Source organism: Nicotiana tomentosiformis, chromosome 3 (assembly GCF_000390325.3).
Source record: "Nicotiana tomentosiformis chromosome 3, ASM39032v3, whole genome shotgun sequence".
Lineage (NCBI taxonomy): Eukaryota > Viridiplantae > Streptophyta > Magnoliopsida > Solanales > Solanaceae > Nicotiana > Nicotiana tomentosiformis.
Window position 1 is genome coordinate 101,904,743 of NC_090814.1, and position 27,353 is coordinate 101,932,095.

Below are 27,353 nucleotides of genomic sequence, written 5' to 3' on the forward strand. Positions count from 1 at the left end.
AAACAACGAGGAACGGTCATGGCAGGGCAGTGACTATAGTTCCTTAGGTCGTATTTGATGGCCCGAAAAAAGTTTAGGCAATCCGGTTCCGGGGGCCCGGGCCCACTCAGAATGCGTGGGCTATAGCTTACGAAAATATAGGAATCGAGCAAAATTCTAATTTTTGAACATATTCATAAAATTAATCCGGATAGTCACAAATACAAAATGCATTAACCTACAAAGTCGAACCACTTATTAGTGACATCTGCTGTGTCTGAAGATGAGAGCAATTTAAAATAAAGATAAACACAATTTACTTTTGCTTTCAAGCCACTGAGCCTGGATGCAATTGACAAACCAACGACCGTACCCCCCACTGAAAACCATGGAGACATGGCATTGATTTAGAACACTGTCAGAGAAATCATTGACTTTCACCATAATGTAACTCCAAACAAAACAAAAGATCACTTTTTGGAAGTTGAGGTTACTCATTGTGTACGAGCATTCCCATAAGAGTAAATATCAAAATAAACCAGAAGTTCTACTAGAGATGCACAACTGAGGCACCTAGAAATGTGAAAGGAAAATTTCTTTGGGTTCAATCAGGTTCTCAATGATAAATGTTCTCAAATCAAATGTATTACTTAGTAGAAAATAATAGGTCACTAGACGGAACAAAAAAGCTGGTGGCAATGTCCATGGAGAATCTCTTCATTTTTTCAAAGCACCTGGCATAGGGAGACTCAATTATGCATGTAGAGATGCAAAGCAAATGTAGTGAATTCAATCTGGTTTCCAGAGGCAGATACTCTCAAATCATACGCTTTGATAGGAAAACAGGTTATTACGGGCTGCGGAAAATTGAGCCTCACCACAAAAGTGGGCGCAACCAATGTCCACGGAGAATCTATTAACAATTCAAAATCTCCTTAAGCAAGATAATTGCAATTTGTATACAAACAAAAAGACCATAGTCCCAGAAGGTAATTAGCCCCCACAACATCCCATAGGGTGTTGTGATGCCAGGATCAAGAAGCTAAGATCCTCCACAGATACCAAGCAGCATATAGACACTTAAAACATATATCAGACATACTGACATGTAGTGATGCATTAAGGAAAACTATCATAGCCACTCATTAATAGAAATACCAAACAAGAGAGGAAGTATGTGTGTGTCTAACTATAGGCAAGGCATGTCATGGGTAAATTGAGTTTACTATCCTTACTAAGAGTACAAGTCTCAGTCATTCTATAAGCTCATAGTATATTCCTACTTATTTTGGGACTCCTCGACAACTTTTCAACCATACTTTTAGCAAGTGTTACTTTTTAATGATTCCATGCATGGACCATTTTTTAACTGTAACAATCCATGTATAGCATATCAAATCACAAAAATTATGCAGAAGAGGTGCAAAACCTGCCACAAGATACAACAATGTCATCGAATTTCCATTCACTGCTCGAGTGCTGAAGTTGTTGCTCAACTTCCCGGATTGCTTCAATATAGCCCCTGCAAAAATAGTCACACTTATCAAAATGGTGAAACTAAGATACGGATTTGTATTTCTTCCTGAAGTATGGCAAACTTCTAGAGCAAAATTTGCTCAATTGTGTATAGTTTAGAATGTGTACCATCACTATCCACTACTTAAGGATGGCAACCTGATGGTCAGAGCGTAATTCTGTACAAGTACTAGTTTAGGCATTTTAGGTGCTTACTAATAAATTAAAGAATGGAACCCTCGGTTCTTCAACTAATGATGTTGATCCTTGGATTTATTTCTTTAAACATGTATCTGTAACTCTATGGAAGATAGTATAAGTATCAGCATAGAGAAGGCACAACCCTTGGCATGTATTTCTAACTGGGCTACTAGCTCCTGAAGGGCTCTGTCAATCATGAAAATAAGTCATCATGGCTACCCTAGTGTCATCATATTAGGGTTGAAAAGGATAATAGGAATATCAACAAGCAGCTGAAAAATGGTAATGTAATAATCCATAAGGTTATTTGACTGTTCAATTCCAAGTGGCCAGTGGAGAGGGTTTCATCTCGTAAGAGGAACATGAAATGTTTGATTTTACATTATATTTTCTAGCACGGTCTTCATTTCAGGTCCCAGGTAGGCCCTTCTAAGTATCACTATAACACGGGGTTAAACAGCCAGTATCATGGAAACTCAAATATTAGTGTCTTTATGAAGACACAAAAAAACAGCTATATTGAGGTTGAACCAGAAGCAGAACTGAACAACAGAGACAAAGAAGAAAAGAAAAGACATGAGAAAGCTAAATATGAGATATGAAAGTGAGAGCATTTGCGGTCCAATATGAAATTCAAAGCACTTGCTGTCCAACATCATGCACTATTAAGTTTTCTTCTTTCTGTTGGCAGTGCCTTACAGGAGGTTAAACTTTATACCGTTGTTGGCCTTATAGCACTGAATATCACAGTTTTCTGCTCTGCCTCAGTAGGTTTAGCATTTTTTCTGGCACCTAAGCCTTAATCCTATAGGTTTGAGAAACGAGCAGTTGTAAGGGCATCGATGGTGTCACGACCCATTTTCTGAACAAGCCGTGACCGGCACCCGGTCGCTAAATTTAACCGGACGAACCATCTACACTCATTAAAACTATTATAACCTCAAACTTTATATTCAACAAGGCAATACTTTAACCAAATGCTTTCAATTAATTTGAATATCTAAAATAACCAGCTCCCAAACTTTGTTCGTAGTAACTACTGAAATACTGCTAAGTTATCATAAAAAATATCTCAATCTTAACCCACCAACTGTGTCTATGAAGCCTCTACTGATAAACTGACGCACTACGCAGGACATGAGATTGTCTGGCTAGTTCTTCAAGTAAACAAAGAAATAACTAAATAAAGATGACTCAAAGGAATACTCCAATAACAAAAGCGGAGCTCACCAATAGCACTGGAAGAGAGGGAAGTCCTAATCTGTAGCCTAGGCGCCTGCAAAACCGGTTCCTACGTTGTACCGCAGACCAACGTAGGTTCACAAAAGAGAACGTCAGTACCATCCATTGTACTCGGTGAGTCTTGAAGACAAGGGACGAAACTTTAATAAAATATACATTACAAATAAAGATTCTGAATGCATGGAAAACATAAAGTGTCTAAGAACAATTCTAAAATAATTGCATAGTAGTAGTTTATGAATATTCTAAAAGAAATTCCTTTCTTTTTCTTTCTTATAAAAAAAATAGTTCACTTTATACTTTGAGAGTTCCAACTATCCTGACTTATTTCTGTCTTAGTCACCGTGTGATCAGCACTGGTTCGATCCCAACCTGATCGAATAGGCCCAATCCACAAGGTGCCACTCGCTTTATGGTTCTCAGCACTCATGTATCATACTTTAGCCTGGCTAAGTAAATTCTCAGCAACGAGATCCTCGGCTCGTATGCTCCCTACTTTGGCACAAGTAGTTTAAGGAAGTCAACGCCTTGGTCAGGACCCTCGGCCTAGAAGATGACCCTTTCTCAGAATAGAGGATACTCCCAAACTTGTGACTTTTCAAGTCTAAATCTTTTCTGGAACATCCTATACATACTCATACTGGTTTCCTCGTACATGTAAAGCATGGCATAAGAATGAAATAAATATTCAAAAGTATTTCTAAAGATTCTTGCTTTTTCATGAATTTTCAACATGAAAATGGCATATAAGAATAACACAACAATCTGAAAATTTATGCACATATATCATAATAAATCATCTAACCTTTAGCTAGAAAATTCTAAGTTAATACGTACTAACCCGCTCCGATTAAGTACATTTTAACTCTTTTAAGCAATTCATCGAACACCTTATATCCGTGCTTTTGTGGGTTAAACCACTTTAGTAAAGGGTTATATCAACTCACCTCAAAACTCCTCAATCCAATACGTAGGCTCCAGTCCAATTTATACCCGTCAAACAATCGATTCTACGATAACCAACGCATTTTAATTAATTTAAAAGTTCCACACCTAAGCATTGAACTTACTGTTGATACAGAGGAAAAAGGAAATTAACTATTCAATTCTTTCCTACTACTAATGTACGGTAATTGACAATAGGTAATTTTATATACCTGAGTTTAAGAACTAGTAATTTGTAAAGAAACCCAAAACTTTATGTTGCCTGCATGAGTAAGCATCCTCTATTACGTGGCTCTCTGTTTCGTGAGTGAACAGATTTTTCATATAAGGCTTTTTAGCCTTCTGCCTTTTGCGTGAATGACCCATTGTTTAAGGCTTTAAGCCTTTTATCTTCCCATTTTATGGGCTTTAGGCTGCCCCACCTTTTTTTTGTTATTTGTTTTTTAAACTTAACTAATAATTAATGATACCCACTTTTAATAATTAATAATATAAAAATATTAATATTTCCCTAATTGTATATCCAATCATTTTTAAATAGGAAAGTTACTCAAAAGTCAATCACCAGGGGTTAAATCCGTAATAGAAGTATAATTTATATGCACTCAAGGCAAGGTTTAAAAAATTAAATTCTATAATTAGCGTGTGTTGAAACTTTTATAGATTTGAGGAGTGTTACAATCTTCCATCCTTCAAAACATTCGTCCTCGAATTTTGCTAGCACTATTCACTTGAACTTCTTAAGTTTTCTTAGCACTACTCACTTTCCCAAGGGACTCAAAATTTTGGCTAACTCCCTAAATTTTCAAAAATTTCGGCGGAGTCTCCCCCGTAAATTTTACTATCCAAAAAAATATCAATGTCACCAATACCACAACTACACCAATAACAACCAAGTATATCATAACAGGCCATTCATAGGCACCATACACAACTCATAAACTAATTACTCACACTCCGGCAAGGACGTACCACAATAACCAACCAAAAATCTAAAGCACAACACTTCAGCAAAAGCAAATCACTTTAATGAATTAAATGTACTCTGGCATGGTACTAAATTATTTAATAACTAAATATGCTTTGACAGAAACTAAATTACTTCAACGACTAAGTATAATCTAGTAAGGACATAAGCACTTGCTAACTTGTATTTAATAAATAAAATATAAATGTCAAGTCAAACCTAGGTTCACATACCTTGTTCCTCAAATAAATAAGGATACTTCTTCCTCATATCTTCCTCGACCTCCCACGTAGCCTCTTTTGAATCATGATTACACCACAAAACTTTTACCGATGCTATATCTTTTATTCTCAACTTTCTTACTTGCCTATCGAGAATTTTTATAGGTACCTCTTCATAAGTCGAGCCTTCTTTAATTTCTATGGTATCGGCAGGTATTATATGCGACTCATCATGAATGTACTTTCTAAGCATAGACATATGAAATACAGGATGAACAGAGGACAACCCAATGGGCAACGCTAGTTTATAAGCCACTTTCCCCTTCTTTTCTATAATCTCTTATGGTCCGATAAACCTAGGACTAAGTTTTGCTTTCTTACCAAACCTCATAACTCCTTTCATTGGTGAAACTTTCAAAAACACCTTGTCACCAGCCATGAGCTCTAAGAATAGGACTTCTAACGACTCTGAGCCATTTTCAGCCTTTCCTTGATTAGCTGAATTTTCTCTAAGGCCTCATAAACAAACTCTAGACCGATCAACGGCACCTATGCTACTTCAAACCAACCCACTGGAGACCTACATCTTTGCTCATACAACGTTTATAAGAAGCCATACCAATGCTGGACTGATAGCTGTTATTGTAAGCAAATTTTATAAGGGGCAAGTGATCATCCCAATAACCTCCAAAATCTATAACACATGCTCGCAACATATCTTCGAGAGTCTGAATGGTCCTTTTTGCTTGACCGTCGATCTGTGGATTGAAAGCGGTGCTCAAATTTACCTTGGTACCTAATCTTTTCTGAAATGCCTGCCAAAAGTGCGTCGTGAAATGAGGGCCTCTATCATATATGATTGAAACTGGAGTACCATGCAATCAGACTATTTCTTTGATGTACAACTGCACATATCGCTCTGCGAAATCTGTCATCTTTACTGGTAGGAAATGCGCAAACTTTTTCAATCGGTCTATAATAACACAAATTGAATCATTCTTACGATATGTGTGAGACAGACCTACTACGAAATCCATATTAACCATCTCCCATTTTCACTGTGATATCTCTATATCTTGAGCTAAGTCACCAGGCCTCTGATGCTCAGCTTTGTCTTGCTGGCAATTCAAATATTTGGCCACATGATCTGCTACTTGCTTCTTCATGCCTTTCCACCAATACAAAATTTTCAAGTCCAGATATATTTTGGTAGAACCTTGGTGGATAGAGTACTTCGAGCTGTGAGATTCTTCCATTATGGCCTTCCTAATACCATCTACATCAGGAACACATAACCGATCATTCAACTTCAAAACTCCATCACTTTCTAGAGTGAAAGCAGTGATTTCTTTATTTCTGACTCCTTCTTTTAACTTCACTAAGTACGAATCTTCGTCTTATTTAGCCTTAACATGCGCAACAAGAGAGGATTGTGCTAAGGCATAAGTAGTTATACCTCATTCTTCGGTCTCATCCAATCTAATTCCATCATTTGCCAGTTTTTGAATTTCTCGACCCAAAGTTCGCCTTTATACTGCAAGATGGGACATGACAGCCATTGACTTCCTACTAAGTGCATCTGCTACCACATTAGCTTTACCCAGGCGTGATAAAGGATATTGATGTCATAATCCTTCAATAGCTCGAGCCACCTTCTCTATTTCAAATTTAACTCTTTCTTCTTGAAAATGTACTGGAGGTCTGTAAACACTTCAGAATGCTCACCGTAAAAGTAGTGTTGCCATATCATTAATGCAAACACCACAGCTGCAAACTCCAAGTCATGTGTGGGGTAGTTCTTCTCATGATTATTTAACGGCCTGGAAACATAAGCAATAACCTTGTCATCTTGCATAAGAATACAACCAAGACCAACTCTGGAGGTATCACAATACACTGTGAAACCACCCGAACCTGTCGGCAAGGTTAACATAGGTGCAGTGGTCAACCTCTTCTTTAACTCTTGAAAACTCTGCTCACAAGCGTTTGACCACTAAAACTTAACTGCTTTCTGAGTCAACTTAGTTAATGGAGCTGCAAGTGAGGAAAATACCTCTACAAACCTTCTATAGTAGCCAACTAATCCTAAGAAACTCCTGATTATGGTTGGCGTTGTCGGCCTTGGCCAGTTTTTGAATGCTTCTGTCTTCTGAGGGTCTACTTTTATGCCTTCACTAGATACCACGTGGCCTAAGAATGCCACTGACTGCAACCAAAACTCACATTTTGAAAACTTGGAATAAAGCTCATTCTTCTTCAAGGTCTGCAAGACTATCCTGAGGTGTTCGGCATGCTCATCCTTGCTCTTAGAGTATACCAAAATATCGTCTATAAACACGATAATAAAGGTATCAAGGAATGGCTTGAAAATTCTGTTCATGAGGTCCATGAATGCAGCTAAAGCATTTGTCAACCCGAAGGACATTACTAGAAATTCATAGTTCCCATAGCGAGTTCTAAAGTCTGTTTTAGATATATCCTCTTCTCTGATTCTCAATTGATGGTACCCCGACCTCAAGTCTATCTTTGAAAAGTACTTTGCACCCCGAAGTTGATCAAATAAATCATCAATTCTTGGAAGTGGGTACTTGTTCTTAATGGTAACTTTATTCAACTGCCGATAGTCGATGCACATTCTGAGAGACCAATCTTTCTTCTTGACAAACAGGACGGGGCACCCCACGGTGAAACACTCGGCCAGATGAAGCCCTGATCAAGAAGGTCTTTCAACTGTTCTCTCAACTCATTAAGTTTTGATGGAGCCATCCTATAAGGAGTTATAGATATGGGCTGAGTGCCTGGTATGAGATCGATGCCAAAGTCTATGATTCTTTCAGGAGGAAGTCCGAGAAGGTCATATGGGAAAACTTCTGGAAATTCTCTAACAACTGGCACATATTGAAGAGCTGGTGGTTCTGATTCTGCATTAATGATGTGAGCCAAATAGGCAAGACACCCCTTGCCGATCATTCGTTGTGCCTTAAGATAAGAAGAAACTTACCTACAAGCGATGCTCAACTACCCTTCCACTCTAAGACTTCTTCATTGGAAATTGGAACCTGACTATCTTGGCATGACAATCTAACATGGTATAGTAGGAAGACAACCAATCCATACCCATGATCATATCGAAATCCACCATTTCTAACTCTATGATATTGGCCTCGGTGTTGCGACCTTGGACTAAAACTAAACAACCTTTATAGACTCTTGTGGCTTCCACTGGCTCTCCAACTGGAGTAGACACTAGGAATAGCTCACTAAGTGATTCAGGTTCTAGCCCGAGGTTAATTGCAAAGTATGGAGTCACATATGAAAACGTTGAACCTGGATCAATTATGGCATATGCATTATGTGAGCAGACTAGAAGTATACCTGTAATAACTACTGCAGATGCCTCTGCACTCTGACGATCAAGTGTAGCAAACAAACGGGGTTGTTCCCCTCCCTGAGTAACTCAAGCTGCACCTCTGCCTGCTTTATATCCGACCTGGGGTGGTGCAACTGTAGTAGCTTCGGAACTAGAAGGACGAGTTGATCCCCCGCTGAAATTACGTCACAACTTTGGGCAGTTAGCCTTTATATGACCAATGTCTCTGCAATGATAGCAACTGTGAAACCCGAGCTTGCACTGACCTAAATGTTGCCGCTTACATGTACTGCAAAGACCTTGTTGTTGTGAATGTTTCTCAGCATGACTTTGGCTATGTGAGGAAGATGTCCTAAAATTCTGATTCTGGCGAGACTGGTTTCCATAACTCTGAGTACGTATGAAGGAAGATCCACCACCTGACTGATGGCTGGACTGAGCTGGTGCTAATGACTCCTTATTGGAGGAACCCCTTCCACCTCCGCTAGATGTGCCATTAAACCCGCCCGCTGTCCGGGCTTTCTTGTTATGCTCTTTTTCTTCTCTCCTTTGTTGTATGTCTTTTTCTAAGTGCTTGGCAAATCCCACAACATAGGAGAAAGTTGTCATTCCTACCGCTGCAGCTGATGTCGAATCCTTGATGTGGTAAGACAAACCGCCAACAAACCTGCGAATCTTTGCTTTTTCTGTCTTAACCATGTGATGAGCATGCTTAGCCAAACTTATGTATTACATATAGTACTCTTGCACACTTTTATTCCCTTGCTTGAGCTGCTCGAACTCTGTAGCCTTAGCTTTCCTGTCCTCTTCTGGTATAAAATTAGCCATGAAGGCCTCTTCAAATTCTTCCCAAGTAGGCAGACCATCATCTTCATCTCTTTTATTTTCCCACATCTCAAACCAAGCACCATCCACATCTCTAAGCTGGTAGGCAGCCCGCTCCACAACTTCATCATCAAATGCCTTCATCGCTAGGAGAGCTTTCTTGACACCCTCCAGCCACAACATTGGATCTTCATCAACTATAGTACCACGGAACAATGGAGGACTCAGCTTTAAAAATTCATTCACTCTTGAGGACTCAAAATTGTTCTATCTATTTGATTGAGGTGGAATCTCATCTCTTCTCTCATTCTGGTTGGCCATGAAGGCTTTAAATATCTCCATAGCACTGTTGACACCATTAAACATCTGACCCACCTCTGGAGATATAGATGTCTGAGCCGGAACTATTGTTGGGGGAGGCATTGGATCCTGAGGTACTGGCTCATCATGCTTCACCCCTTATTCATGTTCAATCCGGGGTACTTGAACCCCCTTTGTGGATTTACCCTTCCTTTTCTGAGTTGAAGCCTTCTTAGTTCTACCTTGAGCCACAATAGTAGCAATAGTTTCTTGAGTAGCATCCGGAGTGTCGGTGTCGGAGTTGCGAGTACGAGCCATTTCTGCGAGTTTTGGAGAAACGAATACATTAGATAATTTCTTAGAGGTAGGCTCTACTACACAATCTAAAGTATGAAAAAAATGAGACTTTTCCTAAATGCTTGTAGCCTCCTGTTTTTATAAGTATGGCGTGCTTCATACCCATAAACAAGACTCACTGCTCAAACTTTATATGCAACAAGGCAATACTTTAACCAAATACTTTTAATTAATTTGAATATCTAAAATAACCAGCTCCCAAACTTTGTTCGTAGTAACTACTGAAATACTGCTAATTTATTATCAAAAACATTCGAATCTTAACCCACCGACTGTGTCTATGAAGCCTCTACTGATAAACTGATGCACTGCTCAGGACATAAGATTGCTTGGCTAGCTCTACAAGTAAACAAAGAAATAACTAAATAAAGATGACTCAAAAGTATACTCCACGAACAAAATCAGAGCACACCAATAGAACTGGAAGAGAGGGAAGTCCTAATATGTAGCCTCGTCGCCTGCAAAATCGGTTTCTACGTTGTACCGCAGACCAACGTAGGTTCCCAAAAGAGAACGTCAGTACCATCCATTGTACTCGGTGAGTCTTGAAGACAGGGGACGAAACTTTAATAAAATATACATTACAAATAAAGATTCTGAATGCACAGAAAACATAAAGCTTCTAAGAACAATTCTAAAATAATTGCATAGTAGCAGTTTATAAATATTCTAAAAGAAATTCCTTTCTTTTTCTTTCTTATAAAAAAAAATAGTTCACTTTATACTTCGAGAGTTCCAACTATCCTGACTTATTTCTGTCTTAGTCAGCGTGTTATCAGCACGGGTTCGATCCCAACCTGATCGAATAGGCCCAATCCACGAGGTGCCACTCGCTTCATGGTTCTCAGCGCTCATGTATCATACCTTAGCCTGGCTAAGTAAATTCTCAGCAACGAGACCCTCGGTTCGTGTGCTCCCTACTTTGGCACAAGTAGTTTCAGGAAGTCAACGCCTTGGTTAGGACCCTCGGCCTGGACGATGACCTCTTCTCAGAATAAAGGATACTCCCAACAATATTTTCTTTCTAAAACTTCTTCTTGTGACTTTTCAAGTCTAAATCTTTTTTAGAACATCTTATACATACTCATACTAGTATCCTTGTACATGTAAAGCATGGCATAAGAATGAAATAAACATTCAAAAGTATTTCTAAAGATTCTTGCTTTTTCTTGAATTTTCAACATGAAAATGGCATATAAGAATAACACAACAATCTGAATATTTATGCACATATATCATAATAAATCATCCAAACTTTAGTTGGATCAATTCTAAGTTAATATGTACTAACTCGCTCCGATTAAGTACAATTTAACTCTTTAAAGCAATTCATGAACCCCTTATATGCGTGCTTTTGTAGGTTAAACCACTTAAATAAAGGGTTATATCAACTCACCTCAAAACTCCTCGAGCCAATAAGTAGGCTCCAGTTCAACTTGTACCCGTCAAACAATCGATTCTACAAAAATCAGTGCATTTTAATTAATTTAAAAGTTTCACACCTAAACATTGAATTTACTGTTGATACAGAGGACGAAGGGAATTAACTATTCAATTCTTACCTACTATTACTGTACGATAATTGACAATAGGGAATTTTATATACCTGAGTTCAAGAACTAGTGATTTGTAAAGAAACCTAAAACTTTCTATTGCCTGCGTGAGTAAGCAACCTCTGTTTCGCGAGTGAACAAATTTTTTCGTATAAGGCTTTTTATCCTTTTGCCTTTTGCATGAATGACCCATTGTTTAAGGCTTTAAGCCTTTTATCTTCCCATTTTATGGGCTTTAGGCTGGCCCCACTTTTTTTTTGTTATTTTTTTTTTAAAACTTAATTAATAATTAATGATACTCATTTTTAATAATTAATAATATAAAATTATTAATATTTCTCTAATTGTATATCCAATTATTTTTAAATAGGAAAGTAACTCAAAAGTCAATCACCAGGGGTTAAATCCGTAATAGAAATATAATTTTTATGCACTCAAGGTAAGGTTAAAAAAATTAAATTCTATAATTAGCGTGTGTTGAAACTTTTATAGATTTGAGGAGTGTTATAGATGGGACTGGACAATTTCAACAGGGTCAAGTATACCTATTTTTTGGCAGGTAATGAGCAGTTTTCTTTCCATTTTGGACAGGTTAAAGCAAGGCAAACTAGTAACACTCTCTAGTATATAGAAGGTGCCTGCCAAGACAGAATAATTACTGAGTCTAAACAAGGTTCACGCCTTCCAAATATTCAAGCATGCATCGAAAGATATAAGAATCATTCCTTTGCTCCAATACTGCAATTCTAATAGAACGAAATAAAAGGGGTGCGAGAGAAGCTGGAGAAAATCCCATCCCCCCCCCCCCCCCAAACAAGAATACAGGGCAGGCAGAATATAAAAAGCTTCAATATGAGAAAACATCCTATAACATGCATATATGACATTAATGCTCTTTCTATCTTTTCTAGTTTGTTAATCATTAATCACTCTACTCTTCCGCAAGTAGCTCCAGAAAGAGAGTCTATATTTATCTTTTGTTTAAAGCAAAACTAAAAACTCTCAAAATTAACCTTTTGAACCTATTTGTTTTTCCTTGACATATTGTAGGTTAAACTTTGAGGATTATAGAAAAACTCCATCTTATTCAAAAGGATAAATTGAATGATTTTCTGAATGATGGATAGATGTTCACTACAAGAGTTTATGTAGCCACTTAATGCAGAATGAAAACTATCACTACAGACAAAAAACTCAATGAGACAAGGGTAGTGACAGAGGTAGGTATCCTTCTTATTACACAAAAAAAAAGGTGACACGGGTAAGTATCCTGTATGCCATACCGCAATGGAGTTGCATAATGATTTAAGTAGAGTCAACATATGCACCAAAGTAAATAACTAATAGCAGGGTATGGCTCAATTAGGGCCACAAGATGGAAAAAGATATTAACTCTCGAAGGCTTCACAATGAAAAGGGAAATGGATCACATATTGAAGTACATATTAAGGAAAACACAATGAGTTTAGAAACTGTATAGAAAGCTCTAAACTAAAACCTGAAGGTTATCATTAATAACTCTTGGCTACAATCTGATGCTGAAAGTACCCAATACACATCTCAAGGTGCAAGTGAAACGCTGAAAAATAGGGAAAAAAGAAAGTAGGTCTAGGATTTATCAGATGTAGGAAACATTCCAGTTGCAGAAAACGAGCCTCACCAGGTTCCTAAAGAATTGGATCCACCAACAGGGATGACATACAACTTTCTTCCTTCATTTAAAAACTTTTCTTTCAATAATTTGGTAAGAGCCTGAGATGTAACACACATTAAGATCAATACTATTAAAGATAAGACCTATCAGCTTAAGGCTACTATGAGACAGACTTAGCTTCCGCACAACTGAAAATTGTACAAGGTTCAAATACTGGTTCCATTTGGAAGAGCACATCCCAAAATTGGAGGACAACACTATTTCTCAGCCCACCAATTAAGCAACTTATTTCTATTTTAATTTATCACACAGATTACTGATTTCACGTGGTATGTGTGGCTTCATATTCTTGCATTGACTAGCACTAGTCGACAACGCTTGAATAGTGAAAGAAATTCTCAATCGGCATCCATATATCAACGGAAAAAGGAAAAGCTCCAGCATGTAAATTTTTCCTTTGGTGAGGGGCAGAGGAGGAGAGGAAAAGGAGATCAGAATCTTTGAAGGAAAAAAGAAGAGAGAAAACTCTTTGACACTTCACATTGAAATCTAACTTTGTGAATACCAGGAATTGGTCGGAAAAAAAGGATACAAAATGAGTCAGTGATGCAAAATACCTCTGTACTTACCAGTGTTTCGAAACAAAGTGTAGGCCAGGGGCAAGTGTCAGCTAGGCCTAACGCCAATCAAGGGGAGTCCTTTAGTGAAGAAAGGGGCACAAGAAAATCTTTTTATAAATATAATGTAATGCAAGAAAATAACTATAAACACAAATAAAATTTGTATGGATTAAGAAAGTACAAACATTTTTTTTTATAAGGTAAAGATTTTATTAATAAAGGTACCAAGATGGTACAAAAGTTATATCAAGAGCAGCCAAACACCAGCAGCAGCAGAAATTCAGTTATAAGTTTCCTAACGAATCCAAAAACTCTAAATATTGATCCACACTCTTAATTGAACGTCGTTTACACCAATTTTTTTTTTTTGCATACAATTATTTTTAATTCTAGAGATGTGAATCCTCCTATTCTCGAAGCAAGCGCTGTTTCTTTCTTCCCAAATGGTCCAGTAGGTGCATAAAGGAATGGTCCTCCATAGCTGCTTCCTACTTCTTATTATCTTCTGTCCATGCCAGCTAAACAGTAACGAGAAGGCATAGTCCAAGAAATACCACACAGATTCAAGAAAAGCTCCCAGCATTGTTTAGTAATTTTACAGTAGATAAACAGGTGATTAACAGTTTCCAACTCTTCTTCACATACATAGCACCAGTTACTTAGACTAAATCCTCTTTTTTACAGATTATCTTGCGTAAGACAAGCTTCTCTGATGGCAACCCACCCAAAACAAGCCACTTTGGTAGGCGCTCTGATTCTCCATAACATTTTCCAAGGCCAATTAGAATCATAAGAATCAGATTGTTTCTGGAGAAGGTTATAACAGCTTTTAACAGAGTATTGCATATCACTACTTGCTGTCCATACCAATTGATTCTCCTTGTTTTGCTCTATCACTGTTGTGCTCAACAATTAGAGTATCTGTCCCACTTATTTCATCTCTCAGTCTAACCTCTTCTGAAGTTTAATTTCCACCCATTTGTGGAGTAAAACTGTCACGACCCAATTTCCTCTCCGTATGACGTCGTGACGACACCTAGTCCCTACGACTAGGCAAGCCTAACATTTGCGAAATAATGAAATGAAAATATAAATTTAACAACTAATTGTAGCAATAACAACATAACTGGATACTATGCCACTTGGCATGTACAATAACCAACTCCTCAATATACTACACAAAATACCCAAAACGCGGAACATCGTGAATCACAAAGTACAAAAGTAAAATCTAGTGTCTCTATACATCAGAGTCTATCAAAAGAAAATACAGAAGATAATGGACATGGAGAAAAGTAGAAGGGGACTCCGAGGTCTGCGGACGCGACAAATATACCTTGAAGTCTCCAAAGCAGTCCCGGCTCATTGATAGTGCGGCTGATAAGGAGCACCTGGATCTGCACACGAAAAATATGTGCAGAGAGTAGCATGAGTACACCACAATCGGTACCCAGTAAGTGCCAAGCCTAACCTCAGTCGAGTAGTGACGAGGTCAGGTCGGCCCCTACTGGTATATATATATAATAACACAAGATAGAATGAAATACCGCAGTAAAATAAAGACTGAAATTTAATAAGAATGAAATCATAGAAGACAACAGCTCAGTACAGGAGTTTTCCTGAGATACCGTCTCGTAGTCCCAAACGTAAATATGCAGTACAGGAGGATCTCCCGGAATACCATTCTGTAGTCCCAAAGTAAATATGCAATACAAGGGGATCTCCCGAAATACCGTTCCGTAGTCCTAAAGTAAATATGCAGTACAGGGGGATCTCCTGGAATACCGTTCTGTAGTCCCAAAGTAAATATGCAGCTCAACCAACGGAAATAACAGTTATAGCAAGAAAACCTACAATTGAGACTATGTTCAAGTCAAGGAAAAACAGGAAACTTCACTAAACATGCTGCATAGAGTTCAGATAGGCAGTTAAGACATGTAGGCATGCTATTCTAAACTAAACAGTATAGTTATATATGCTAGTGTAGCTCAAATAAGGAGAAACATGTTATTACTTAGTGGATAACGGAGTTTTACAACAAATAGCCCGTGTACGTACTCATCACCTCACGTACACGACGCTCACATATTAAAACAATATCAAATCCTAAAGGATTTCCTCCACACAAGGTTAGGCAAGCCACTTACCTCGAACCAAGCTCAATCAATCGATAACAATGCCTTTTCCATGAATATCCGACCCTGAATAGCCCACATCTAGCCAAAAATAATTGCATATCATAAATACAACTATAATAGACTAATCTAATTAATGAAATATTGAAATTAAGATTTTAATAAAAGGTCTGAAATACGTCCTAAAAAGTCGATCCGGGCCCCACGTCTCGAAATTGGGTAAAAGTCACAAAATACAAATACTCATTCACTCACGAGTCTGACCATATGAAAATTACTCAAATCCGACCACAAATCCCCTTTCAAAACTCAAAATCTTTGTTGAAGAAGTTCTTCTAAATTATTCCTAATTTCAACCCCAAAATCCGAAATTAAATGATGAAATCATCCATAGATTAGTCGAATATAACCATAAAGGAGTCAAGAATCGTTACCCAATCGATATCTCTGAAAATCCCACAAAATCTCATCCAAAATCCGAGCTCTCAACTTAGGTTTTTGATAAAATGGCAAAATCCCCATTTTTGAAAACTTTAATACTGCCCAGACATTTCCTTAATCTCAATCGCGGAAATAGCCTCGTGATCTCGAAGAACAACTTTGCTGCCCCAGAAATTAACTTTACCCGAACGCGTAAAACACCACGCGAACACGATGCTCTGGCTCTCAGACTCACGTGATCGCGAACGTACTCACGCGTTCCCGATGAGCAAAGCGCATGGCCCAACTTTAGTCCACTTAACCCTACGCGAACGCGACCTTGTCTCTGCATTCGCGAACCACCACCTCACTTCACTACGCGTTCGCATGCCCCTGTCCGCGAAGAAACATTCCATCCTCTCGCCCAGCAAACTTACGCGATCGCGTCCTCAAATTTGTGAACGCGAAGAAACACTTTGGCTGGCCTCTCAAAATGCCTTATGCAATCGCGAGACCTCCCTCGCGAACGCGATGAAGAAAAAGTCTGCAACAAAACACCAGAAAATCTGCTATCTTCCTTAAGTCCAAAATGGCCCGTTGAGCATCTGGAACACATCCGAGCCTCCCGGGACCTCAACCAAACATACCAACCAGTCCTAAATCACCATACAAACTTAGTCAAGTCCTCAAATCATATCAAACAACGCTTAAATCATGAATCACTCTCCAATTCAAACTTAATGAACTTGAAACTTCAATTTTCCACAACTGATGCCGAAACCTATCAAACCACGTCCGATTGACCCCAAATTTTGCACACAAGTCATATTCAACATTACGAACCTACTCCAACTTCCGGAATCGGAATACGACCCCTATATCAAAATTTTCACTACCGGTCCAAATCTCCAAAATTTTGACCTTCGCCATTTAAAGCCTAAATAAGCCACGGACCTCCAAAACACAATCCAAACACACCCCTAAGTCCAAAATTACCTAACGGAGCTAACGGAATCAACAAAACTATATTTCGGAGTCGTCTTCACACAGTTCCGACTACAGTCCAAATCCTAATGCTTAAACCTCCATTTAGGGACTAAGTATCCCAAAACACTCCAAAAACCAAAACGAAACCTCCCGGCAAGTCACAATAGGAGAAATAAATATGGGAGAAGCAGTAAATAGGGGATAAGGGTTATTACTCTCAAAACGACCGGCCGGGTCGTCACATCCTCCCTTCTGAAAATAATCGTTCGTCCTCGAACTAGTATAGAGACATATCTGAAGTGGTGAAAAGATAAGGATAACGGCTGCGCATATCCTGCTCGGTCTCCCAAGTTGCCTCCTCGACCGGCTGTCCCCTCCACAGAACCTTCACAGAAGCAATGTTCTTTGACCTTAGCTTTCTGATCCGCCTGTCTAAAATAGCCACTGGCTCCTCAACATAAGATAAATCCTTGACCAATTGGACTGGGCTGAAATCCATTACATGAGACGGATCGCCGCGATACTTTCAGAGTATTGAAACATGAAATACCAGATGAACTCTTTCTAGGATGGGAGGTAAGGCAAGCTCGTAAGCAACTTCCCCAACTCGCCGCAACACCTCAAAGGGACAAATAAACCGTGGGCTCAGCTTGCCCTTTTTTCTTAACCTCATAAAGCCCTTCATAGGCGAAACCCGGAGCAAGACCCGCTCTCCAACCATGAATGCAACATCGCTAACCTTCCGGTCTGCATAACTCTTCTTTCTGGACTGGGTTGTGCGAAGTCGATCCTGAATCACAGAGTCTGTACCCAAGTCTGTACCCAATAATCTAGCCTCGCCCGGCTCGAACCAACCCGCTAGGGACCGACACCTCCTACCATACAGAGCCTCATACGGTGCCATCTGAATGCTGGACTGATAACTGTTATTGCAAGCAAACTCCGCAAGTGGCAAAAACTGGTCCCAAGCACCCCCAAAATCTATCACACAAGCACAGAGCATATCCTCTAGTATCTGAATAGTGCGCTCGGACTGTCCGTCCGTCTGAGGGTGAAATGATGTGCTCAACTCCACTCTAGTACCCAACTCCTGCTGTACGGCTCTCCAGAATCGTGATGTAAACTATGTACCTCGGTCAGAGATAATAGATACTGGTACGCCATGAAGCCTGACGATCTCACGGATGTAGATTCGAGCTAGCTGCTCGGAAGAATAGGTAGTCATCACAGGAATGAAATGAGCCGACTTGGTCAGCCTATCCATAATCACCCAAACTGCATCAAACCTCTGCTGACTCCGTGGGAGTCCAACAACAAAATCCATAGTGATCCGCTCCCATTTTCACTCCGGAATCTCCAACTTCTGAAGCAACCCACCTGGCCGCTGATGCTCATATTTCACCTGCTAGAAATTTAGACATCGGGCCACATACTCTACTATGTCCTTCTTTATCCTCCTCCACTAGTAATGTTGTCTCAAGTCCTGATACATATATGCGACACCCGGATGAATAGAGTACCGCAAACTGTGAGCCTCCTGGAGAATCAACTCACGCAAACTATCTACATTTGGCACACATAGCCTGCCCTGCATCCTCAATACACCATAATCTCCAATAGTGACCTCCTTAGCATCTCCGTGATGGACCATGTCCTTAAGGACAAGCAGGTGGGGGTCATCATACTGACGCTCCCTGATACGATCATAAAGAGAAGACTGAGAGACCACACAAGCCAACACTCGACTCGGTTTAGAATTATCCAATCTCACTAACTGGCTGGCTAAGGACTGAACATCCAATGCCATGGGCCTCTCTGCTACAGATAGATATGCTAAGCTCCCCAAACTCTCTGCCCGGTGACTCAAAGCATCGGCCACCGCATTGGCCTTCCCAAGGTGGTACAAAATAGTGATATCATAATCCTTAAGAAGCTCCAACCACCTCCTCTACCGCAAATTAAGATCCTTCTGCTTGAACAGATGCTGCAAAATCCGGTGATCGGTGTAAATCTCACAAGGAACAACGTACAAATAATACTGCCAAATTTTCAAGGCATGAACAATAGTTGCTAACTCAAGGTCGTGGATAGGATAGTTCTTTTCATACACCTTCATCTGTCTGGACGCATAGGCAATTACCCTATCGTCCTGCATCAACACCGCACCGATGCCAATCCGCGATGCATCATAATACGCAGTATAATACCCCAAACCTGTAGGCAATACCAATATTGGGGCTGTAGTCAAAGTTGTCTTAAGCTTCTAAAAGCTCTCCTCATATTCCTCTGTCCACCTGAACGGAGCACCCTTCTAGGTCAGCCTGGTCATAGGTGCTGCAATAGACGAGAAACCCTCAACAAATCGACGGTAATACCCCACCAAACCAAGAAAACTCCGGATCTCTGTAGCTGAGGACGCTCTAGGCCAACTTTGCACTACTTCAATCTTCTTCGAATCCACCTGGATCCCATCACTCGATACTATATGACCTAAGAATGCCACTGAGTCTAGCCAAAACACACTTTGAAAATTTTTCATATAATTTCTTTTCTCTCAAAGTCAGGAGCACAGTCCTCATGTGCTGCTCATGATCTTCCCGAGTAAGGGAGTACACCAGAATGTCGTCAATGAACACGATGACGAATGAGTCAATATAGGGCCGGAACACACTGTGCATCAAGTGCATAAAACCTGCTGGGGCATTGGTCAGCCCAAAATACATAACAAGCAACTCATACTCACCATACCGAGTCCTGAAAGCAGTCTTCACGATATCTGGCTCCCGAATCTTTAACTGATGATAACCTGAATGCATGTCAATTTTGGTAAACACTCTGGCACCCTGTAACTGATCAAATAAATTATCAATACGAGGCAAATGATGTCGTTTCTTCACTGTGACTTTGTTCAACTGGCGGTAATCAATACACATCCGCATAGAACCATCCTTCTTCTTCACAAATAAGATAGGAGCACCCCAAGGTGACACACTGGGCCGAATGAAGCCCTTATCAAGCAACTCTTGTAACTGCTCCTTCAACTCCTTCAATTCAGGAGGAGCCATACGATATGGAGGAATAGAGATGGGCTGAGTGCCCGACAACAAATCAATGCCGAAATCAATATCTCTGTCGGGCGGCATGCCCGGAAGATCAGCTGGGAACACATCTGGAAAGTCCCTCACTATTGGAACTGACTCGACTGTAGGGGTATCAATACTGACATCTCTCATATAAGCTAGATACGCGTCACACCCCTTCTCAGCCATTCGTTAAGCTTTAAGAAGTGAAATAAATCTACTAGGAGTATACCTTAAGGTACCTCACCACTCTAATCCTGGTAAACCTGGCATAGCCAGTATCACGGTCTTAGCGTGACAATCAAGAATAGTATAATGGGGCGACAACCAGTCCATGCCCAAAATAATATCAAAGTCCACCATGCTGAGCAATAATAAATTGTCTCTGGTCTCAAAACCACTAAGCGCAATCAAACACGACCGATACACGTGGTCCACAACAAGAGAATCTCCCACAGGAGTAGACATATAAACATGGGAACTCAAAGAATCCCAAGATATGCCCAAATACGGGGCAATTTAAGAGGACACATAAGAATATGTAGAGCCTGGGTCAAATAATACCGGCGCATCTCTATGACAGACCGGGACAATACCTGTAATGACAGAATCGGAAGTGACTGCCTCTGTACGAGTAGGAAAGGTATAATATCTGACCTGGCCTCCCCCTCCAAGGCGACCTCTACCTCCCCGACCTCCTCCTCTAGCTGGCTGAGCAGGTAGGGTGGCAGCTAGTGTTGTAATCATAGCCTGAGGACCTGGTGGAGTACGTTGTGGCTGAGAAGTCTGTGGAGGTGCACCCCTTCTAAACCTGGGGCAATCCCTCACCATATGGCGAGTGTCGCCACACTCAAAACAAGCTCTGGGAGGGCGTGGCTGCTGTGGCTGGCTCGGGCCAGATCTGCTGGACTGGCCGCTAGGAACACCCCATGCAGGAGGCACACTAGATAATGGCGGTGCATAATAAGGCTCCTGGGGCCTAGAAGGAGCTGGAACACCGCTAGCGGCTGGAAGAGCTGAATGAACGGGGCAACTCACATAACCCATACCATGGTGAGCTGTTGGGGCACGAGCACCAGAATAAGAACCAGTCTCTTGAGACCTCTTGGCCTCCCTCTCCTCTCTATCCCGGGCAAGCATGCCCTCCAATCTCTTGGCGATACTAACAACCTGCTGATAAGAAATATCCATCTCCAACTCCCTGGCCATACTAATCCGGATGCTGGGGTGGAGTCCCTCAATTAACCGCCTAACCCTCTCTCGAACTGTGGCAACCAAGGCCGGTGCATGTCGGGCCAAATCACTGAAGTGAACTGCATACTCTGACATAGTCATAGATCCCTGGTGCAGCTGCTCAAACTTTACGCCATGAGCCCCTGAGGCTCTGAGGGACATACTCTATCAAAAACATATTCGAGAACTGACTCCATATAAGTGAAGCTGCCTCAACTGGACTAGTCAACTCATAAGCACGCCACCACTGATAGGCTGCTCGTCTAAGCTGGAATGTAGTAAAAGAAACCCCACTCGTCTCCGCTACGCCCATAGTACGGAGAATACGATGTCACTCATCCAGAAAACCCTAAGCATCATCCGTAGCCAATCCGCTGAAGGTAGGTGGGTGGTACTTGTTGTACCTCTCAAGTCTAAGCTGCTCTACCTTAGAAGCTGCTACCCTAACCTCGGGCTGAGCTGGAGCTACCGGCTGCATTGGTAAAATCTCTAGAACCTTATCTACCTGGACCCGCTGCTCTGGAATACCGACGACTGGAGTCTATGCTCTTCCCCCGGCCTGAGATGTGGAAGGAGCAAGTGGAATCAATCCAGCCTGAGCTAAGGTGCTGAACATGCTCAGAATCTAGGCTAGAGTCTCCTGGAGGGCTGGTGTAGAAACAGGTACCTCAGGTGTCTGCCTTCCAGCTGGAGCTACTGGGGGCTCCTCTATAGCAGCTCGTGCTGGTGCTCTGGCTGCACATCGTGGACGTCTTCGGCCTCTACCCCGGCCCCGGCTCTCGCGGCTCTAGCAGGGAGCGTTGGTGCCTGGTCATCAGATCCGCTTGTACGTGTCCTCACCATCTGTGAGAGAATAGAATACAGAAGTTTAGAATTTGATGCCAATAACTCGCACGACAAGGAATCAAAAGAAGTATGATTGTTCCTAACAGTTCCATAGCCTCCCGAAGATAAGTACAGACGTCTCCATACCGATCCGCGAGACTCTAATAAACCGGGTTGTGACTCACGAAACCCATGAACCTAGGGCTCTGATACCAACTTGTCACAACCCAATTTTTTCTCCGTATAACGTCGTGATGATACCTAGTCTCTACGACTAGGTAAGCCTAATATTTGCGGAATAATGAAATAAAAACATAAATTTAAGAACTAACTGTAGCAATAACAACATAACTGGATACCATGCCACTTGGCATGTACAATAACCAACTCCTCAATATACTACACAACATTCCCAAAACCCGGAACATCGTGAATCACAAACTATGGGAGGAAAATCTAGTGTCACTATACATCAGAGTCTATCAATGAAAATACAGAAGATAATGGACATGGGGAAGAGTAGAAGGGAACTCCGAGGTACGTGGACGCGTCAGATATACCTTGAAGACTCCAAAGCTGTCCCGGCTCACTAATAGTGTGGGTGATAAGGAGCACCTGGATCTGCACATAAAAAACATGTGCAGAGAGTAGCATGAGTACACCACAATCGATACCTAGTAAGTGTCAAGCCTAACCTCGGTCGAATAGTGATGAGGTCAGGTCGGTCCCTACTGGTATATATATAATAACACAAGAGAGAATGAAATACCGCAGCAAAATAAAGACTGAAATTTAACAAGAATGAAATCATAGAAGACAATAGCTCAGTACACAGAAATAACAACAGGGGTTTTCCTGAGATACGATCTCGTAGTCCCAAATGTAAATGTGCAGTACAGGGGGATCTCCCGGAATATCGTTCCGTAGTCTCAAAGTAAATATGCAGTACATGGGGATCTCCCGGAATACCGTTCCGTAGTCCCAAAGTAAATATGCAGCTCAACCAACAAAAATAACAGTTACAGCAAGAAAACCTATAATTGAGACTAAGTTCAAGTCAAGGAAAAATAGGAAACTTCACTAAACATACTGCACAGAGTTCAAATAGGCAGTTAAGACACGTAGGCATGCTATTCTAAACTAAACAAGATAGTTACATATGCTAGTGTAGCTCAAATAAGGAGAAACATGTTATTACTTAGTGGAAAACGGAGTTTTACAACAAATAGCCCGTGTACGTACTCGTCACCTCACGTACACGACGCTCACATATCAAAACAGTACCATATCCTAAGGAAATTTTCCCCACACAAGGTTAGGCAAGCCACTTACCTCGAACCAAGCTCAATCAATCGATAACAATGCCTTTTTCATGAATATCCGACTCCGAATAGCCCAAATCTAGCCAAAAGCAATTACATATCATAAATACAACTATAATAGACTAATCTAATTAATGAAATATTGAAATCAAGATTTTAATAAAAATTTCGAAATCCGTCCTAAAAAGTCGACTCGGGCCCACGTCTCGGAATCGGATAAAAGTCACAAAATACGAACACCACGAGTTTGACCATATGAAAATTACTCAAATCCGACCACAAATCCCATTTCAAAACTCGAAATCTTTGTTGAAGAACTTCTTCCAAATTTTTCCTAATTTCAACCCCAAAATCCAAAATTAAATGATGAAATCAACCATAGATTAGTGGAATATAACCATAAAGGAGTCAAGAATCGTTACCCAATCGATATCTCTGAAAATCCCTCAAAATCTCGTCCAAAATCCGAGCTCCCAACTCAAGTTTTTGATAAAATAGCAAAACCCCCATTTTTGGAAACTTTAATACTGCCCAGACATTTCCTTAATCGCGATCGCGGAAATAGCCTCGCGATCGCGAAGAACAACTTTGCTGCCCCAGAAATTAACTCTACGCGAACGCGTAAAACACCACGCGAACGCGTAAAACACCACGCGAATGCGTAAAACACCATGCGAATGCGATGCTCTGGCTCTCAGACTCACGCGATCGCGAACGTCCTCACGCGTTCGCGATGAGCAAAGCGCGTGGCCCAGCTTTGGTCCACATAACCCTACGCGAATGTGACCTTGTCTCTGCGTTCGCGAAGCACCACCTCACTTCACTACGCATTCGCATGCCCCTGCCCGCGAACGCGAAGAACAATTACATCCTCTCGCCCAGCAAGCTTACGCGATCGCGTCCTCAAATTCGTGCATGCAAAGAACAACTTTGGTTGGCCTCTCAAATTGCCTTACGCGATCGCGAGACCTCCCTCGCGAACATGATGAAGAAAAAGTCTGCAACAAAATACCAGAAAATCTGCTATCTTCCTTAAGTCCAAAATAGCCCGTTGAGCATCCGAAACACACCCGAGGCCCCCGGGACCTCAACCAAATATACCAACCAGTTCTAAATCACCATACAAACTTAGTCGAGCCCTCAAATCACATCAAACAACGCTAAAATCATGAATCACCCTCCAATTCAAACTTAATAAAGTTGAAACTTCAGTGTTCCATAACCGATGCCGAAACCTATCAAACCACGTCTGATTGACCCTGAATTTTGCACACAAGCCATATTCAACATTATGGACCTACTCCAACTTCCGGAATCGGAATCCGACCCCGATATCAAAATTTTCACTACCGGTCCGAATCTCCAAAATTTCGACTTTCGCCATTTCAAGCCTAAATAAGCTACGAACCTCCAAAACACAATCCGGACATGCCCCTAAGTCCAAAATCACATAACGGAGCTAAGGAACCAACATAACTCTATTTCGGAGTCGTCTTCACACAGTTTCGACTACGGTCCAAATCCTAAGGCTTAAACCCCCATTTAGGGACTAAGTGTCCCAAAACACTCAAAAAACCAAAATGAAACCTCCCGGCAAGTCACAATAGCAGAAATAGATATGGGAGAAGCAGTGAATAGGGGATCGGGACTATTACTCTCAAAACGACCGTCCGGGTCGTTACAAAAACTCGGCAACATGTCCATCTTTGCTAATAGAGCAATTATATAGGCTTGGAAATCTGTTACTTAACCTCACATCCCCCACCCATACTTCAGTAGAATCTGATTTTACTTCCATTTCCCAGCTTCAGTCTTGTGTGTTGTTGAAATTCACTCCACAACTTACTAATTAAGAAAGTATAGACCTCACTGCCAACTTTTGCATATTCTTCTTTTGAGACAAGATCGATGTGTGCTCCAATTAATCGCTCAACAAGGAGGTTCCCTATCAATCCAGGATCTTTATCCACAAGTAACTGTGACAAAGCTAAAGAAATTATTCACATAAATAGGAAGTGGCGACTTGCGGCAGATGTAAGAATCAAACAAAATACCAAAAGAACAACTAAGGTATACCTTTGAAGTGCGTAAGATGAGATAACAGTCGAGGTTTAAGTACTTGGCAGCGACAGCAGTAGCACGACAGTGATTACTTTGTATGCCACCTATGGTCACTATGCAGTCAGCCCCCTGAGCTATAACATGTCCCAACAAGAGCTCCAGCTTCCTGACCTTGTTTCCACTCAACTGCATTCCTGGTATATCATCATGCTGTAAATTTAAAGTTCGTTCATGTTAGAATAAATATGGAATAGTGGCACGGTGAAAAAGGTAACCAGAGCACATGAGGGAAACAATAGCATCAAAGAACACCCATCCTCAGGCTCCCTATAGATCCAGAACTCATACTTTAGATATACTATAAAATATTTCCTAGAGGAAACTATACCGTCTATCTTATAAATGATCGATGGTCTAGTAGTACCTGTTAGTATTGACCCAACAACGAGCAAAATATCCAGACAATCAAGCTGCATTGTGTACTTGACGGCACATAGGTTGATGTGATGTTCTCACTTCACTCAGCTTCTTAATTGACTGTAATATTTTCTTAGTATGGTGCATAGTCATGTCCTTTAACTTTTTCCTTTTTGTTTTGTTTCCCTCTTTTTACTATACACGCACACACACATGTTAAAAGAGGACTCATGTCTAATGCCACAGCAAATAACTTCATAAAATATTTCAATTATTTAGATTATGTCATTCTTCAGTATTTGCACGATGATACCACATTTATTATCATATTACCCCCTAGTTTACGGTAATTTTCAGTATAACAAACACATAAAGTAGGTGCTCAGATATTACATTAAAAATGTTTTGGTAATCACTCCAATTAAAAAAAGTTACATTTAAAATGTTTGAGTAATCACTCCAGTAAAAGAAAATGGAAAGAAATATCTGTTATCAAATAAGTAATAGTTTCTGAGACCTGTCTCCTTTTTTAAAATTTCCTTTTTACCTAAAAATATTTTTGCCCAGCGAGGACCTAAAAAAGTGAAAATTGGGGCACTCTATGTCATACTTTAGCAATCTGCGGTGGATTAAAGAGATCCTGTCGCAAATGCTAGTATGAGGGACTACATCAGAAGAACTTGCTTCAAGCAGTACACTGCTAAACCAAAATTGCGAAAAAGTCTGCTATAACTGCAACTTTTTCCAGAGTCCTGAGTTGGTTGAATCAGGCAACAATATGCTTGCCTTGTAAGACATCAGAAAACCCTCAGAGTAAAATTTTCCTTGCATAACATTGTCTCGTTGCTTCAACAGAAAAGGATCAAACATAATACTAGTTAATAGCTTAAGCATTTCTTCCTATTTTTAGTGCATAGAAAATACTTTGCATGTTTGCCTTGGTCCATCTTTATTTTCAAGTGAGCTAGGCTAAAATGGAGAAGAAATGAAAAAAAAGTATTACAATTAACCAAATCTCAGTGTCCTTGGGCAAATTAGGCAGGTTCCACTTGTGAATTGGAGTCGGAAACTAAGCACAATCCCACCATTTTTTCAATTAAAAACTGTTGAATTTTGACAAGATT

At 40.5% G+C, this 27,353-nt stretch overlaps 1 protein-coding gene across 1 annotated transcript in view; it reads right to left on the minus strand.

Annotated features, from left to right (window-relative positions):
- Positions 1-1,386: 1,386 nt before the first annotated feature.
- Positions 1,387-27,353, minus strand: part of LOC104116079 (D-cysteine desulfhydrase 1, mitochondrial-like) — a 31,425-nt gene continuing 5,458 nt past the window's right edge. Inside the window, exons 2-6 of the mRNA XM_070197343.1 lie at positions 27,233-27,298; positions 25,828-26,022; positions 25,617-25,727; positions 13,136-13,227; positions 1,387-1,501 (exon numbers count right to left, since the gene is read on the minus strand). Coding sequence (XP_070053444.1) covers positions 1,387-1,501; positions 13,136-13,227; positions 25,617-25,727; positions 25,828-26,022; positions 27,233-27,298 — 579 coding nt within the window. The remainder of the gene's footprint in view (positions 1,502-13,135; positions 13,228-25,616; positions 25,728-25,827; positions 26,023-27,232; positions 27,299-27,353) is intronic.